This window comes from Hylobates moloch, unplaced genomic scaffold, assembly GCF_009828535.3.
Source record: "Hylobates moloch isolate HMO894 unplaced genomic scaffold, HMol_V3 SCAFFOLD_21, whole genome shotgun sequence".
Classification (NCBI taxonomy): domain Eukaryota; kingdom Metazoa; phylum Chordata; class Mammalia; order Primates; family Hylobatidae; genus Hylobates; species Hylobates moloch.
The window spans coordinates 40753199-40769557 of record NW_026652296.1 but is presented as its reverse complement, the minus strand read 5'-3'; the positions used below and the strand labels follow the sequence as shown (position 1 = coordinate 40769557).

The 16359-nt window shown below is 41.1% G+C and overlaps 1 protein-coding gene across 3 annotated transcripts in view; it reads right to left on the bottom strand.

The window, feature by feature from the left end:
• RALGAPA2 (Ral GTPase activating protein catalytic subunit alpha 2) overlaps positions 1-16359 on the bottom strand; it is a 340962-nt gene that overhangs the window by 137255 nt on the left and 187348 nt on the right. For all 3 annotated transcript variants that reach the window (XM_058432702.1, XM_032142466.2, XM_058432703.1), the window contains exons 28-32: positions 12920-13028; positions 7186-7296; positions 5763-5831; positions 5339-5476; positions 1871-2054 (exon numbers count right to left, since the gene is read on the bottom strand). In XM_058432702.1, the coding sequence (XP_058288685.1) occupies positions 1871-2054; positions 5339-5476; positions 5763-5831; positions 7186-7296; positions 12920-13028 (611 nt within the window). The remainder of the gene's footprint in view (positions 1-1870; positions 2055-5338; positions 5477-5762; positions 5832-7185; positions 7297-12919; positions 13029-16359) is intronic.

Sequence of the window (16359 nt, the reverse complement as noted above, 5' to 3'; positions counted from 1 at the left end):
CCATCCACCACCAACACAACTCAAAACAAGAGTGTTAAGTCTACTCCACGTCAAAAATCTCAGAGTAAATAATGCATTTTAGGAACTTGGTCATTAAATCTTAGGTTCAAATTCCACCTCCCTTACTTCTGACTTGTACACACCCCTGGGAATATCCCTTAACCTCAGTTTGCTCATCTACAAAATGCAGCTGAAATCAGGACTGCTAGATTTTAAGTCCTTGCTCATGACTGTCACCCCCAGTCCTGTCTTTTTCATCCTCATCTCACCTTCCCCTTCATGTCAGCTTGAACCTTGCTCCAGACTCCGTAGTGCTGCAAGCATACCCCTGGACCTTGGTCCTCCCTCACCCGGCCACTGCCTACTGTGTCCTTCCTCCTTCCACCAAGGGCCTCACAAAAGGAGTCTGACTCAGGGATCTGACTGTCAGTGCACAGGTCCCCTGCTCATGTTATCTGGCTGGACCCACCACTCTGGTGAAAGTGCTCTGGCAAAACCTACCACCAAACACCTAGTTGGGAAATCTAACAGCTCCTGTTTCATTCTCACCTTCCCTAAGCTTTCTGAAGCAACCAGCACTGCTGACCTTTCTCAACTTCTTATCTGCTTTCTTCCTTGACTTGCTAGAAATGACTCTTTCTTGGTCCTCTTTCCACTTCCCTGACTTTGCTTTCCTGGTGACATTCCCTCACTCTGCTGTCCTTAAGGATGTTTCTGCCCACAAGGTTCTAGTCTTGGGCCTAGGTTTTTAACTTGTGAAGTCCATACAATTTTCATGGATGATCTAACACTTCACACCTACATCTCTTTAAAATTTTTTTTTTTTTTAAGATAGGGTCTCACTCTGTCGTTCAAGCTAGAGTGCAGTGGTGCTGATCACAGCAGCCTTGACCTCACAGACTCAAGTGGTCCTGTGCTCAAGTGATCTTCTCGCCTTGGCCTCCCAAAGTGACGGGATTACAGGTGGGAGCCATCATGCTTGGCCTTCTTCTAATTTTTAGTGTTGAGACAACTGAAGATTCACATGTAGTTGTAAGCAGTAATACAGAGAGACCTCAAATACCCTTCATCTCAGGGTAACATCTTGCATACCTATAGAACAATATCACAGTTACGAAATTGACATTGATAATAATCCATCTATATTATTCAGTGTTCACCAGTTTTACATGCATGCATTTGTGTGTGTGTGTTTGGTTCTATGCAATTTTATCATATGTATAGACAGTACACCCACATTCTGACTCCCATTCCAAGGCCCAAAGCTGGGCTCCTATCATTCTGGGGAGAGGGGTGCTTAAGTAAGAAATACAGCAGGCTCTAAGTCCTGACAATCCCTATATGCTCTAAAATGGACTCTCTGCTATGAGCAGAGCAAATCTAAAACTGTAGCAAGTAAATTTCCATCTCTTTTTATGATAGTCTCCTAACTTGGAACAATCTATGAGCTCCTTTCAACACCTGCCCACCCTGCTAAGTCTGGCTTAAGTCCTTCTTCATGGAAAGCCTCATGATGCTACCAGTCCACAATGAGTCCTTCTGGACTTCACTATGTGTTTTCCATTAGATGTAAAGCTCCTTGAGGATAGAAAATGAGCCTTTTTTTGTGAGTTCCATGGATCTGAGACACACCTGTCTTCAATATTACAAAAACCATTTGAACTACTAAAATGGGAAAACAGAGGAGAAAAAAAAGAGAAAAAAAGAAGAAACTTCAAGGAAGGCAGAATTTGCCATCACAGAGGACTCCAGGAACTAGTATTTCAACTTCAACAACTAGATTAAAAAAAAAATAGTACAGCAAGCATGGCAAAAGGCTAAATCTTTCCTTTTCCTTCCCACAAGATTTCATACCTGAAAGAATACTCACCCTCTTCAACAGTCAGCAGGTTACCCAATTCTGCTGATGAATGATACTGAACTAGCTCAGAGCTCTTCACACTTGCCAGTGGCAGGAAGGGGTCATAATCCGTGGATGACAAGTCAGCCAGGGTCAGTGTGTAGTGACTCTGTTGGGTGTACGTGCTTGAGCCACACACACAGCAGTGCAGAACCTGTGAAAACAGAGGCCATGTGCACCATGGATGCTACCCACCTCGTGTCCCCTGACAATCTGTCAAACTACTGTAGCACTTTGCAGCTAGGATTCCTGCTTGGTCCTAGCTGGAAATGGAATGACCATTCTTAAATATCTTCTTGCTATTAGCAAATTTATTTTGCTCCTTTCATATCAATGCCAAGAAATATGTTCTCAAGGCAAAAGGAAAGTAAAAGTTAAAAAGTACTTATTCACATTCTGTGTGATTGCACATACCTAAGTCCCCCTCCTGTCCACCAAAGGCGGCACAGGTAGAAGGAACTAATCAGGGGATGAAGGGTAGTGATGGGACAGGCCAACCACGGTGGAGGGTGGAATGAGCACAACAAGCAGAGACCATTAGTGCACGTCATGACCAGTCATGAGTTTAAATTAGTATAACTCATGATGCCATAAATTGTAAGGGCTAACTTAATACAATTTTTAAATTATTCTTATTTTCACAAGATTAGTTCCTGAAAGTTCACTGGTTGTTTACAAATTGCAGTTGATTGAAGATCTATCTACTCATTTGAGCCTTTGTACACATACAAGCCATGCAAACACAAATCATCTTGAATATGCCAAAATGCATAAATGAGGTAATAATTATAACAGATTTCCCTTTTTAATCATAAATTCAAGATCGTCATCTCCAAACACTGATTTTTATAAGAATCAAGGTAATACTTGAGAAAATAAGAAAACACCATTGGGTTAAATATATTTATGTAAAGTAAAGTCACTTTTAGATGACTAGCTTTGGTTTGCTGACATGGCAAGAGGCCATGTGGTCAGGTACTCTTTGTAAATGGCTACAAAGTACCAAGAATTACAGTTATCAGGGCAACCACTTGACTATGCCCTCTTCCTAGCAAAAAATGCAGTATAGGAAAATCCTTATGGCAGCTCTCTTATTAATTTAAAAATTAAGTTGCAATCACTGAATTAATTTCTAGTAGCCAAAATACAATAAATGTAGGAAATGCACATTAAAACCACATGTTATGTGTAAACTAGCACAACTACTTTGGAAAATTATTTGGTGTTCACCAATAAGGCAGAATACATGTATTCTAGCAACTTCACTCCTAGGTATACACCCAACAGAAATGCAAACGTATATGTACAAAAAAAAAAAAAAAACTTGAATATTCACATTTTATTGGTCCAAAACTCTAACTATCCAAATGTCTATGAACAGTAAAAGGGATAAATACATTGTGGTTTATTCTGTGTAATACTATATATCACCAAGAGTGAAAAATCTGCAACTATTCACAACGGTTTGAATAAATCACTCAAAAATAATGTTGAGCAAAAGATGTCAGACAAAAGAGGACATACTGTATGACTCAATTTGTATAAAGTTCAAAACAGGCAAAACTACTCTGCTCTGTTACACAAGATAGCGGCTATCCCCGGACATGGGTATGGGGCCAGTGGCTACGGGGAGGCACAGAGAAGGCTTCCAGGATGCCAGGAACGTTCTGTTTCCTGATCCGGACTCCGATTTTACAAGCATGCTCACTTGGTAAAAATTCATCAAGCTTTCACTTACAGACTGATGCAGTTTTCTGGAAGCATATTATACTTCAATAAAAAGTTTACTTTTAAAATACAAAACAAACAGTTATTTAGTAAATTTATGAATCTTTACTATGAGGTGACTTTTATAGTGGTAAAGCAATTTTAAGAGAAATCTTTAAGAAAAGAAAGAACTCAGAAAAGAGATTTACATAAGTGATTGTGGCTAATGCAGTTGGCCCAAACTAAGCTCTGTACAGGTTTATAAGCCACAAAAACAACAGAAGTATTTAATGAATCCTAATATAGTTATTAAAATCTTTGACTACTGAAGAAACCACTTAAGAATATACAAATACTTTTTAGTAGAATTTCAACCACAATTAGGTGATTTTGTTTTTTTTTTAAAGTAATACTTTTAAAAATAAGGCAACAAAGTAATCAGGTGACTTGGACTCTTCTTTATTATTAAAGGTTTCTTACTAAAAGAATAAACCACAGAATTTTCCCTCCATAACAGTAATTATTCAGTGGACATGCAAATGCCAAACAAACAACCAAGGTTTGAGAGACACTGTTAAGACAAATTACAGAAGGATATTATAAGCAATCCAGAGCAAATGCCACACCTAGTCATCAGTGTGTATGTGTGTAGGGGGAAGGGATGGGGGGTTAACTAAGAATATTTTAAATGTTATAAAAATGATGAAGCTAATTACTTTGATGTGACATAGTTCCTTAATTCATTTCTTAAGATTTTTTTGAGGCAAAACGATTACTAAGACCATTAAACCTTTTTCTTCCTTTGATAAACAGATTTTGTCAAACTAATGCTGTATACAAATAGAAAAAAGAAATAAGACCTGGCATTCTATAGATTAGTAGGGTGGCTGTAGTTAACAATAATCAACTGTAGATTTCAAAATAGCTAGAAGAGAATAATTCTAGTGTCCCTAGCATAAAGAAAAGATAAACATTTAAGACAGACATCCCAATTACCCTGATTTGATTACGTGAATGTATTAAATTATCAAATGTACCCTGAAAATATGTACATCTAATATGTATCAACAAAAATAAATTAATCTTTTTAAAAGAAGCCATTTGCCCTAGGGATAGGGATATAGATATCCCTATAATATGAACAGTTCTTTAAGTAGACATAGAACATGTACCATGAAAACTGAAGAATTCTGATGAAACTGCAGTTGTTTAAAGATCATGCATCTTTAACTTGGTAACCACTGCTTCTTTACATCTGTTCTGCTTTCAGTCCTTAAGTTACTTACTTTTTTTTTTGTTTGGGATGGAGTCTCGCTCTGTCACCCAGGTTGGAGTGCAGTGGTGAGATCTCGGCTCACTACAAACTCTGCCTCCCAGGTTCATGCCATTCTCCTGCCTCAGCCTCCGGGGTAGCTGGGACTACAGGCACCCACCACCATGCCCGGCTAATTTTTTGTACTTTTAGTAGAGACAGGGTTTCACCATGTTAGCCAGGATGGTCTCAATCTCCTAACCTTGTGATCTGCCCGCCTCAGCCTCCCGAAGTGCTGGGATTACAGGCGTGAGCTACTGCGCCCAGCCAAGTTATTTACTTTTTAAGAAAATGTTTAAGCCACCATAAATCCTTTTCAAAAGGGCAATGACAAATAAGTACATGCATAAGACATATTTTGGTGGTTCTCTGGCATATAAACCCACACTCCATTCCCCCAGGCCCAGGTGGAGACTCACCCTGTAGATATAATCCAGCAAGGGGGCTCTGGCCGAATGCTGCTCCTCTAGGACCACCGTGGACACGGGGTGGAGAAGGACACTCACGGGCAATGCCATGCACCAGTCCAAGAGGCAGAGTAGCAAGGACACAATAAACTGGAAGAAGAACATGCCCCGTAACTTATGCTGCAGTCTCTTAAATCTCACTACATGTAATAATAAGAGAATTGTCCCTACACACAGTATTCAGTGGACATGCAGGTGCTAGATAGGTAGATAAGTAAGTAAGTAAATAAATAAATAAGTAGCATTTTCACAAAAAAGACTGTTAAGGCCAATAGAGAAGGATATTACAAAGGATATCACTAGTTGTAACATTATTTATCATTTTACCTTACGTTAAAATAAAAAAACTCTAGGAAAAACTTAATGTGCCACCTACCTTCTTGTCTGTTTCCACTGAGGAGTACTCTGCACTTGGTAAAAGAAAAGCAATTGTGGCCACAAGGATCTGCATAAAAGATAAATCCCCAATCAAACAGACCATATTTGTAAGCCTTTGTAAGCCTATGTTAGGAGTCCCACGATGGCCTTGCAACTAAACCCAGCTTGGTGCCAACTCACCAGAGAAAGGTGATACAAAGCAGAGGGCCAGCTGTGTGGTGATCTTGAAAATTAGGGAAAGACAATGGGGCCACATCCAGTTTCTACTCTACTTTTCTGGTTGAAAAATTAGGAGGGAAGGCAGAGAAAAGAGTACTTCTCTCTGCAGTCACATAATTCTGAACATGTTTCCACAGTTTTCATAGTGAAGTAAAAAAATACTTCCAAAAATAATTATGAAAATGCTCCCATTTTAGTTTTATTGTAAATTACCCTACGTCTCCACCTGCTGTCCTGGTGTAAACAGCACCCCCTTTATTCTCAAAAGCGGTCCCATTTAGATGATAAATTACATCGTCACCCCAAAACCCTACTTTCCATTTCAGAGCACTTTATGTTCCCATGTCCAAACTCCATTTCACTCTAGGTTACTTAAGGTCAAAAATCACTTGTGCCTTTTATTGTATCTCTGAGAGAACAAAGTGATCTTTCCAGTGAAATCTGTCTAGGGCTGAGAGAAAATAAATCAATATCACTTCTTCTCTCTCTTTGTAATACCTCATGGAGACAAATCAAGTTTCCTCGAAGAGTTACCACTGGATGTATAAGAACAGGGCATGTTTTAAAAGTGCAGCTATAAAAATCAGTAGAAGTGCCTTATCCCATGGACACCTACGGGGGTGAAGCTGCCTGCTTGTGTACAGGCAAAGCACACTTGGATGCAAGTGGCCTTCAGGATATGACTGTTGAGAAGATTCTTCCTATTCCTTCCACCCCTCTCTCCTACCAGTTACCCCCACAAAGGTTATCGTGGTAGCAATCTCATTACAGCCGGTAATCATGCTAGGGCAGAAAGTGTGGTCCAGGGCTTTAGTCTGGGAGAGACTTCTGTTTTACGCAACAGCTGCCCCCCTCCACCCCTCATGGAGGGCATCATAACCAGCTGCCTACTCCTTGTTGGCACCATCCAAATTGCTCTTGATGAATGAAGCCCAATCTACAAAAGGTCTCTTTGTTGTGGTCGTGCCTGCCTTTCAAACTCCCCAAGTATAAGCCTCTGTCTGGAATACTGCTGGCTTCCTTACATAGTGCCTGAAATCACAGCTGAGAAGAACCAGTCTAACTTAATCTTAAAACGAGTGACTTGTGGCAATTTAATAGTCGGTTCTCTAACAATTATTTGAATATCTATAATTAATTAAATACCAAATACAGTAAAAAGGAAATGCCTATGTTTTAGTATTACAGAAAAAAAGACTTACTTCTGCCATTTTCCGAGGCAGAGAGGTTTCAAACATCTGAAGCTTCTCCCAGTAGGAAACCAGCAACTGAAGCACATCGCAAGCTACCTGGGCCACGATTTTGTTGGGAAACTATAAAAGGAAACCGAATCCCAAAGCAGACACATAACTTAACAGGTGCATCATTCTTAAAAGGACAAAATAGTTATTTCTTCTCAGTTCCTTATAGATTACATTTATCTGTTTTGCCTCAAATTGATGAAAAATATGTCCCATTACCAGAGAGTTTAGACATCGTCACATCACCATTTTAAAACTGCCCCTTCTCTAGCCTCACTGTGTTAATTTACATAACGTTCCACAGGAACAAGGAGCTTTCATTTACTCATTTGGAAATTAAAACCATAATTTCAAATTTCTTATTCAGCTCACATAAATCATATTTTTGACAACTAGAGAAAATTAAAATGTACCCCCGTACGCTGAACCTTTTACAAGGATTTTACTCATTCTCTCACTGATAAATCTTCACTGACAGCTCTGCAAGGTAGATGTTATTTTCATTTTAACACATGGAGAAACAGGGATTGATCAAATGGCTTTCTATCCTATGAAATAAAACTTGACCTACATGTATAACATACTAAGAATGTGTAAAATTAGAGTGTAGGAGAAGATAACTAATGAATTATGGTATACTCAATTATTTTGAGTATGTTTCCTGAGGCTGGCATGCGTCTCAAGTCACCACCAAGGGCTGGATGCTTCCATTGATTGTGAAGCAGCATGTCTAAGGGCAGCACCTTCAAGGTCTTACTTTTTCATGCTGGGAGAGCATAGAAGGGATAAGGGCACCCTCTGCTTTCCTCCCTGGCCAGAACATGCGGCTACACCATTATCCATATCTCATTATCTACAGCAGGAAAGGTTCGTCACTGACCCTAGTATAGGGACACCTCACTCTAAGCCACATGAAGCAGACCATCATCAACGTTTAGTGCCCCAGTGACAAATGTACAGAACAAGGAAGAAGATAAGGGAAAGGTTTTTTAATTCTACAGAATAAACAGTTACTGACTACCCCTACCTGAGAGGCACTAGCTAAACCCAGGGCTGTAGTCGTTGCACTCAGGGGCTCTTCACAGCCTTCCCTGGCCACAGAGACCCCACATCCCAGATGACCAAATTTCCACTGGCCTTGTTCCATCTCTCACTCTGGCTTGCTCCTGCCCCATGGCCTTTGCACCTGCTCCTTCCCCAACTTTGCTTGGAACACTTAATCCCCAGGTCTGCATGTGGTTTGCATTGTTACACCTTTCAAATTGTGGCACAAAATGTCATCTCCTCCCTGAGGCCACCACACCCCCCCTGCCAAGAGCTGGGTGGTAGCCCACCCCCTCAGCTCTTCAGCTTCATCCTATTCCCCTATTAGATCTCCTTCACAGCATTACAGGCTATCAGCGCTGACCTTTTTGTTTGTTATTTTCCTGCATATATTGTTCACCACTGTAATGGTTAATGTCTAGCATGGCCCCCTTAAGGATGTGCGTGGTGTGCCTAAGATGAAGATGAAACTCTGAGAGAGTGGGAGAACATGAGTGGGCACTGTGTGTGTTGCTGCTGCACCACAGTGGCAGAGTCACCAGGTGGAAACATAAGGCTGGCAAAGCTCTGAACTCAAGAAGCTGGAAACAGACAAGGGAAAATTATGAGAGCCAACAGACAAGACACAAAAGCTATGGGCAGACAGGAGTGGGACATGAGGCTTGGAGGAAAACAGGCAGAGAGAAGGCATCGTGGAGGGAGAGGAGAGCTAAGCTGTGCCTGAAAGAATGCAGGGGGGATGTGGGGTCTCCTTCCAGGTATGGGTGGCAGGGCCCAGGCACCAAGATTGGAAAGGTCGGTCGGATACAAGGGGCCGCAGGCAGGGTGGTGTTACTGACATGTAATGAAAGAGGTGGGGAATGGTGGAGATGAAATAAGCCATTCATTTGCTCTCTCACTTCTCCAGCATATAGTCATAGAGCACCGACAGAGTGCCATGCTGAGTGCTCCAGCCTGTGGGCTGCACTGGTCAGCCTGTGCGTGGACAGATCCCTCTGACAGCGGTATGAACAGTAATCTGTGGGGGCCAGTCTAGGACTCGTGACTCTGATCAGGAGGCTCAGTATTGGCAGGGTGAGTGTGTGAGGGATGGACTTGGGCAGTGGGTGGGACGGACCACGGGCATTCAATTGGCATTCAGGAAGTACAGCTGGCAGGACTCAAAGCCAGAAACAACAGAGGGGTAAGGAGAAGGAGGAAAGTCAGTCATATCTCAGAAGACCGAGGTGGGAGAAGGAGCAGGGCTGGGCAGCTCACAAGAGTTGGTGAGTATGGCTGTGGCTTAGAACCACCTCCCCCAACCACCCCATGCCTGCTATCCATCTGCTACCCCACCATAAACAAACCAGCCAACCAACACCTTGCTGAGTGGAATGCTCTGCACATTCATGGGCGTACCTAGGTCACCCTTGCAGGGCATTTCTGAAGGGTTCTTACAAGAGAGGTGGTGCTGGCTTTACGTGGAGCCTGTAAAGCAGGAAGCCCTGCCAGGGCTTGCACTCTCTGCTACCCACAAAGCAGGCTGAGGCTGGGCTGGGGGTGGGGCCAAGGCCCCCACTGCCTCCTCTTTCTCCATTTCTCTCCCTCCTGGCAGAGCCCCAAAGCCTCCTAGAGTCCTCTGTTCTCATAGTGGTGGTTGTTCTCCTCATTCCTTGTAGCAACTCCTTCCCTCCCAGTCCTCAGTTCTTCGATTTATGTGCTACGTCCTTAGGTAAAACAACCCAGTTGCCACAGCAACACGGAAACTAGAGGGAGGCAGGAGAGGAGGGAAGTGGGGAGGGAGGTGTCCTCAGAGACCGGGACTTAAGACAATGAGTTTCCTGTTATTAATAATGGTTAAAGACAGAACAACTTGGCTGCATCCTGATCCCTCTGCTTTCTTAGCAATTCAAGCTGGAGTCAGTTCTTTGACCTTCCTCAGTCCTCTTCTCTTTTGCTGCTATCTAGAGGGGGGAGGATTCAACAGGACAATCTCCATGCTATGCTGGGATAGTGGACAGAGTGAGAGCTCAATATGTGGTAACCGCATTGTTTTTCTGGTGTCTTATATTCTCCCCCATAATTATAGAAAAGTTGCAGAAAGAATATCTATCCCTCTACTCTGTTATCAATTTCTATCTCTTTCCTATATTATATAGAAATATATATACAGTCATGTACCTCCTAAATATGTTTTGGAAACATTTGGTAAGCACCGCATATACAACGCTAGTCCCATAAGCTTATAGTGCCATATTTTTACTGTACCTCTTCTATGTCTAGATATGTTTAAATACACAAGTACTTACCATTGTGTGCCAATTGAATATTCAGTTCCTATAGTATTTAGTATAGTAGTGTGCTGTACAGGTTTATAATCTCAGAGCAACAGGCCATCCCGCACAGTCCAGAAACCATATAGGTTTCTGTAATATTCTTTATGATGTTCACACAACAATGCAATCACCTAGCGACACTTTTCTTAGAACGTATCCCCATCACTATGCGATGCGTGACTCTGTGTGTCTGTGTGTGTCTATCTCCTTCAGTCTAACACACCACTGAGTTATTAACCGTTTTTCCACGTAAGGAGTAGAGATGGGGGAACCACCTTACATTAACTATATACATCTAGATTTAAGAAAAAAGAAAAATTTAAAAACAGATCTTAGAATTGAAAAAGGGTATTTAAAAATGAATTGGGATCTACATTGATCTATAATTCATAGCCAACTTGTTTTCACTCTAATAAATTATAAGTAAATATTTCTCCATGGCTTTGGGAGTCAGGAGGTATCCTACACACCTCAGTTGTGCAAAACTCCACACATGTGGCCAGAGTGTTCTGGGTTTGGCTTTGGCAAGCTCCTTCGGTTCCTAGTCAGCTCATCTACCTCACTTGTGAAGTGTAGGTGGCACTGACATTTCCCCTCACAGGGCAGCTCTGAGGATTAAACTTGCCGACAAAGGTCAGGGATCAGCACCCTGCTCTGGCTGGAGGGACACTCTTCTGTGATATTATGGTTGGATAATTTTTCCATTCCTCATCACAGGGATCAGCAGCAAGTGTTTTTCCAGCTCCCATAATACAACCACCACCCCCACCTCCACTCCCAGGTGCTGTGGAGGAGAAATGGCGGAGTATGAGGCAATGGGGGTGGTCAGAGGGTGTACTTGGGGAACAGGAGGCATTGAGTTTGGTCAAGCAGGGGCCAGACGCCAAATCAAGGGTGGGAGACAGCACTGGCTGGTCATCCTATGGGCAGAAGCAGATAATTCACAAAGGGTGGTACAGCGGCTGTTGCTGGCCTGATGGCGACAGTCTCAGGCGTCAGCTGTAAGTGCTGTTGCTATTATAGCTGCGTGTGGCAGGTGGCACAGAAGGGCATGCAGCAGCCTGAATGCTGGTGTTAGGTGGATGGTTCAGGGGTTGAACTTTGGCTAAGTGAGGTGGTCTTCTAGAGCCTTTAACAAGTTCCTTAATGCTCCTGCACCTCAGTTCTTCCACCAGTAAACTGAGGACACTTACCCCTGAACTAAGAACTTCCACAAAACCCTCAGCACAGCGCCTGGCAGAGACCAGGCACTCACCGGTTCCGTAAGTGTGATAATGGCAATGCTATTTATTACCACCATTTCCAAGCAGGACCTAGGAAAGGGCCCCGCAGGATTTGAGCTCTAGTTTAGAGGCAGCCTAACAGCACCTGTGAAAGTTCAAGCATGTCTTTTTTTTGAGACAGAGTCTCGCTCTGTGGCCCAGGCTGGAGCGCAGTGGCGCAATCTCGGCTCACTGCAAGCTCCGCCTCCCGGGTTCAAGCAATTCTCCTGCCTCAGCCTCTCCAAGTAGCTGGGACTACAGGCGCCCGCCACCACGCCCGGCTAATTTTTTTGTATTTTTAGTAGAGACGGGGTTTCACCGTGGTCTCGATCTCCTGACCTCATGATCCGCCCACCTCGGCCTCCCAAAGTGCTGGGATTACAAGCGTGAGCCACCGCGCCCGGCCTCAAGCATGTCTTTAACACCACACAGATCTGCTTTTATTGCTGGTTCCATCACTTATACCTGTGTGGCCTCGGGCTTGTGACCTAATTTCTCTGAGCCTTGATTTCCTCTGGTATAAAACAGAAATTGCAACATCTATCTTGCAGAGCTGTCTTGAAGATTAACAGAAGTATTTAGAGTTCGCCATTACTCTGGCCTAGTGTGAGTGCCCAGTGAATGGCAGTTCTTCTTCTCATTAACAAAACAAAGAGACAAAGATGTCCTTAAAGTGCCCAAGATTCAGCGGGATGGTGAACACTGAGGGGCCTAACTGGAAGGTGTGGAGGCCTCTCCCAGGCCTGCTGAAGAGGCCAGAGCACGAGACTCCACTCTCTTGTCACCCCCACCAACAGGTGACAGGTGTCCTCTTTGTGACAGGAGCTTCCCAGCCACCAGAGGAACCCATTTGGCCACTGGTCCAGGAACACTCGAGACACTGGTGGCCAGGCTGCAGCTGCCAGCAGGGGAGCATCCGTCGGTGCCCCTCCTGGGAGCCTCACAGCACATGCAATGGGAATCACAATCCCTCTGTCATTTGGGGGATAAAAAAGATGGGGCTAATTCAAACTCAAACTGTTAAATGCCTCAGATATGGCTTAATATCCAATCAGCACTACAAACTGGTAATACCTTCAGAGTTACTCCTATCACATTGATGGCCTCTTTCACCTGAGGGTGGCTTGTACACTGTGCAAGCTCTTCACATATCCAGACTCCAAGGGAGCAAACGGCAATGCATCTTTTTAAAAAGAAGAAAGCAGAGGAAAACTCTCATGAAACTTAATATACTTTCTCATTATTTTCAAATAAAAAAACACTTTAAATCTATTTATACAAAATAGCAAAAATTATAGATCTATTAGCAGAATGTCTTCTTGAAAGAAAAGATAAAGAACCCTCAATAGGCCAATTTTCAGGACAAATAGAAATATTGATAACGGTTTAGTACTTAAATATTTAATTAAACAAATGGCATATTTTCTGTTAATTGTCACAGCCCATATATATCACTTAGTTTTGTTGAAACTAATAGATTATTACATTTTACTGTTTCAAGATATTTTTGAGGAAGAATAAAAAACATAAATCTGAGAAAACCGTCAAAAATTGTGTTTGTAATTGTTTTCTTTGCCATAATATGCATAATACCTACCACAAACATAAAACAAATGCTATATTTTATTTTAAAGTATATTTAAATATAACTTTCAAAATAAATTTCACTGTTAATTCTTCTAAACAATGTGCTAGGACCAGATATTCTTCACAGAAAGCCGACCATGCTATATACATTTCTATTCTGTTTTTAACTCCACAGAAATTTGGTTTTCTACACAAAAGAAAGAGAGAGGAAGAAGAATTGCCAAGACTTGATGGTTTAGATGCAGTAGGTGTAGGAAAAAGAAGAAATCAAGGGTTTTCTCTAAATTTCTGAACTGAAAACCTGGGGGAACGGTGGGGCCACGTGGTGAGATGAAATCTGAGGGACAGTCAGCTCGGGGGGTCAGAAGGAGACTCTAGTTATGGTTGTGTTAAAACATTCAAGTTGAGATGTCAAGTAGGCAGTTTAATATATAAGTCTGAATATAAAAGGGGCTCACGGAAGAGACAGGTAAATAAATTAGCAAGAAGATAGTATTTAAAGGCTGATCAGATTAAGAGTGCCCAGGAAGTCATAGGGAGAACAGGCCCAGCCCTAAACCCTGAGTCACTCTCACATTCATCAGAGATTAGGTAGAGGAGGAGAAGTCAGCAAAAGGGACAGAAAGGAGAAAGTTCAGTGAGGCAGGAGCAAAATCAGGGAATTATGTTCTGAGGAACATGCACTGTTCAGGAAGAGAGTAACAAGAGACTAGCTGTAGGCTTGGTAAGTATGCATGTTCAAATATCTAGTAGAACCTCTACAAGAAGGAAAGGGAGCCTATGATTTAAAAATAACTGAGGTAATAAATAGAATGGAAAAAAAAATCCAAAAAAAAAAAAGAAGAAAGAAAGAAAGAAAAACGGGATGGGGAAATGAAGGCAAGATAAAGGAGAAATAAAAGAAATATTATATGTTATTTTTAATAGGATCTTTCTTTCCCTTTAAAAATAAAGTATAACATACGATAAAAGAAGTACATCCAAACAGATCAGTAATTATAACAAACGAAAATGAATCTAAAGCTTCAGTTAAAAAATAAAGATGGGATGGGATAAAATTATAAAATCTGGATATATACAGTTTTTGCATAGACATCTAAAAGAAGAATATAAAAAGGTTAATTAAAAAGAATAGAAAGTATTATTTAACAATAACTAAACCAGTGGTCTTTAAGATAAAAAAAAATCCTCCTTAGAAATAAAGAGTCACTACAAAAATACAAAATATTTGATTCACTATATAGGACAATTCTAAACTTTTATGCAACTAATCACATAGCCTCAAAATATATAAAGCAAAATTTGACAGTATATAAGGAGAAATACATAAACACACCATAATAGCAGGAGATTTTAACATTTTTCTTCCAGAAGGTGATCAAGCTGATGAAAAAAATCAGACAGGATACAGAATATTTGAAGCCCAGGATTTAAAAAATTTAATAAACATAATTAGAAGACTATGCCCAACAAAGAACAGGGCATACATTTTTTTCAAGTTTATATGGGATACTGACAAAAACTGACTACCTAGTGGGTCATTAAGAAATTTCAACAATTTCAAAGACTGCTGTAAGACATTTTGATCCACAATGCAATTAACTAAGACATCAGTAACAAAAAGATACCTATAGAATTCAGACAAAGTAGTAACTAGCAATAAACATATAGTCTTAAATGTTTGTATCTGTAAAGGAGAAATTAATATACTAAATATATAACCTTAAAGGTTAAGAAAATAATATATAACCTTAAAGGTAAGATTGTAAAGAAAGTAAAAGGAAGGATAGAAAAGAGCAGAGAGTGGGAAAAGCAAATATAAAATAGAGAAGTTGAACAAAGACAAAAGTCTCGTCTTTGAAAAGACTAATAAAATTGACAAATCTTTGGCAAGACTAGTTAAAAAATCAGAGGATACACAAAACGTGTCAGAGATTTAAAAGTGGATGTAACCACAGAAGTGAAAGAGATAAAAGATAATAGAGATGGCCGGGCGCGGTGGCTCATGCCTGTAATCCCAGCACTTTGGGAGGCTGAGGCGGGCAGATCATGAGGTCAGGAGATTGAGACCATCCTGGCTAACATGGTGAAATCCCGTCTCTACTAAAAATACAAAAAAATTAGCCGGGCGTGGTGGCAGGCACCTGTAGTGCCAGCTACTCGGGAGGCTGAGGCAGGAGAATGCCGTGAACCCGGGAGGCGGAGTTTGCAGTGAGCCGAGATTGCGCCACTGTACTCCAGCCTGGGCGATAGAGTGAGACCCCATCTCAAAAAAAAAAAAAAAAAAAGATAATAGAGATAACTCATAACTCATATACCAGTATATTTTAAAATTTAGGTGAAACAGGCAAATTCCTAGAAAAGTTTGGTTTATCAGTACTGTCAAAAAATAAAAACGTAGAAGAAGAAAACCTTAATAGTCCTAAAATCACTGAAGAGTGAGTCAGTGGTTAACCTGCTCATCAAGAAAATATTGGACCTAAGTAGTTTTACCATCAAGGTCTACTAAATACTCAAGAATATTAACTCTAATTTTGTAAAAACCCTTTCTGATTAAAGAAAATGAAATAGTACTTAAGTCATTTTGTGAGACTTTATAAAATTATAATCAAACCTGATAAGGGAAGGATGAGGAAGGAAAAGTTATAGGCCATCAATATAAAAGCAACTTTCCTGAACAAAGTATTAGCCAAACCAAGTCTGGTATCACATAAACCAAGTTGAGGTTATCCAAAAATGCAATGTTAGCTTAATATTTGCAAATTATTATCAGTTTAGCTTCTGGTAAAAGCAGACTAGGAAATTTGAACTAACCCATCTACTGAAGATAACCAAAGAAATTAGACAAAATACAAGAGAAAAAACACTTAAAATCATCAAATAGCTGGTAAGGCAGTGATGAATGATGGGCTGCTGTCTTGGAATGA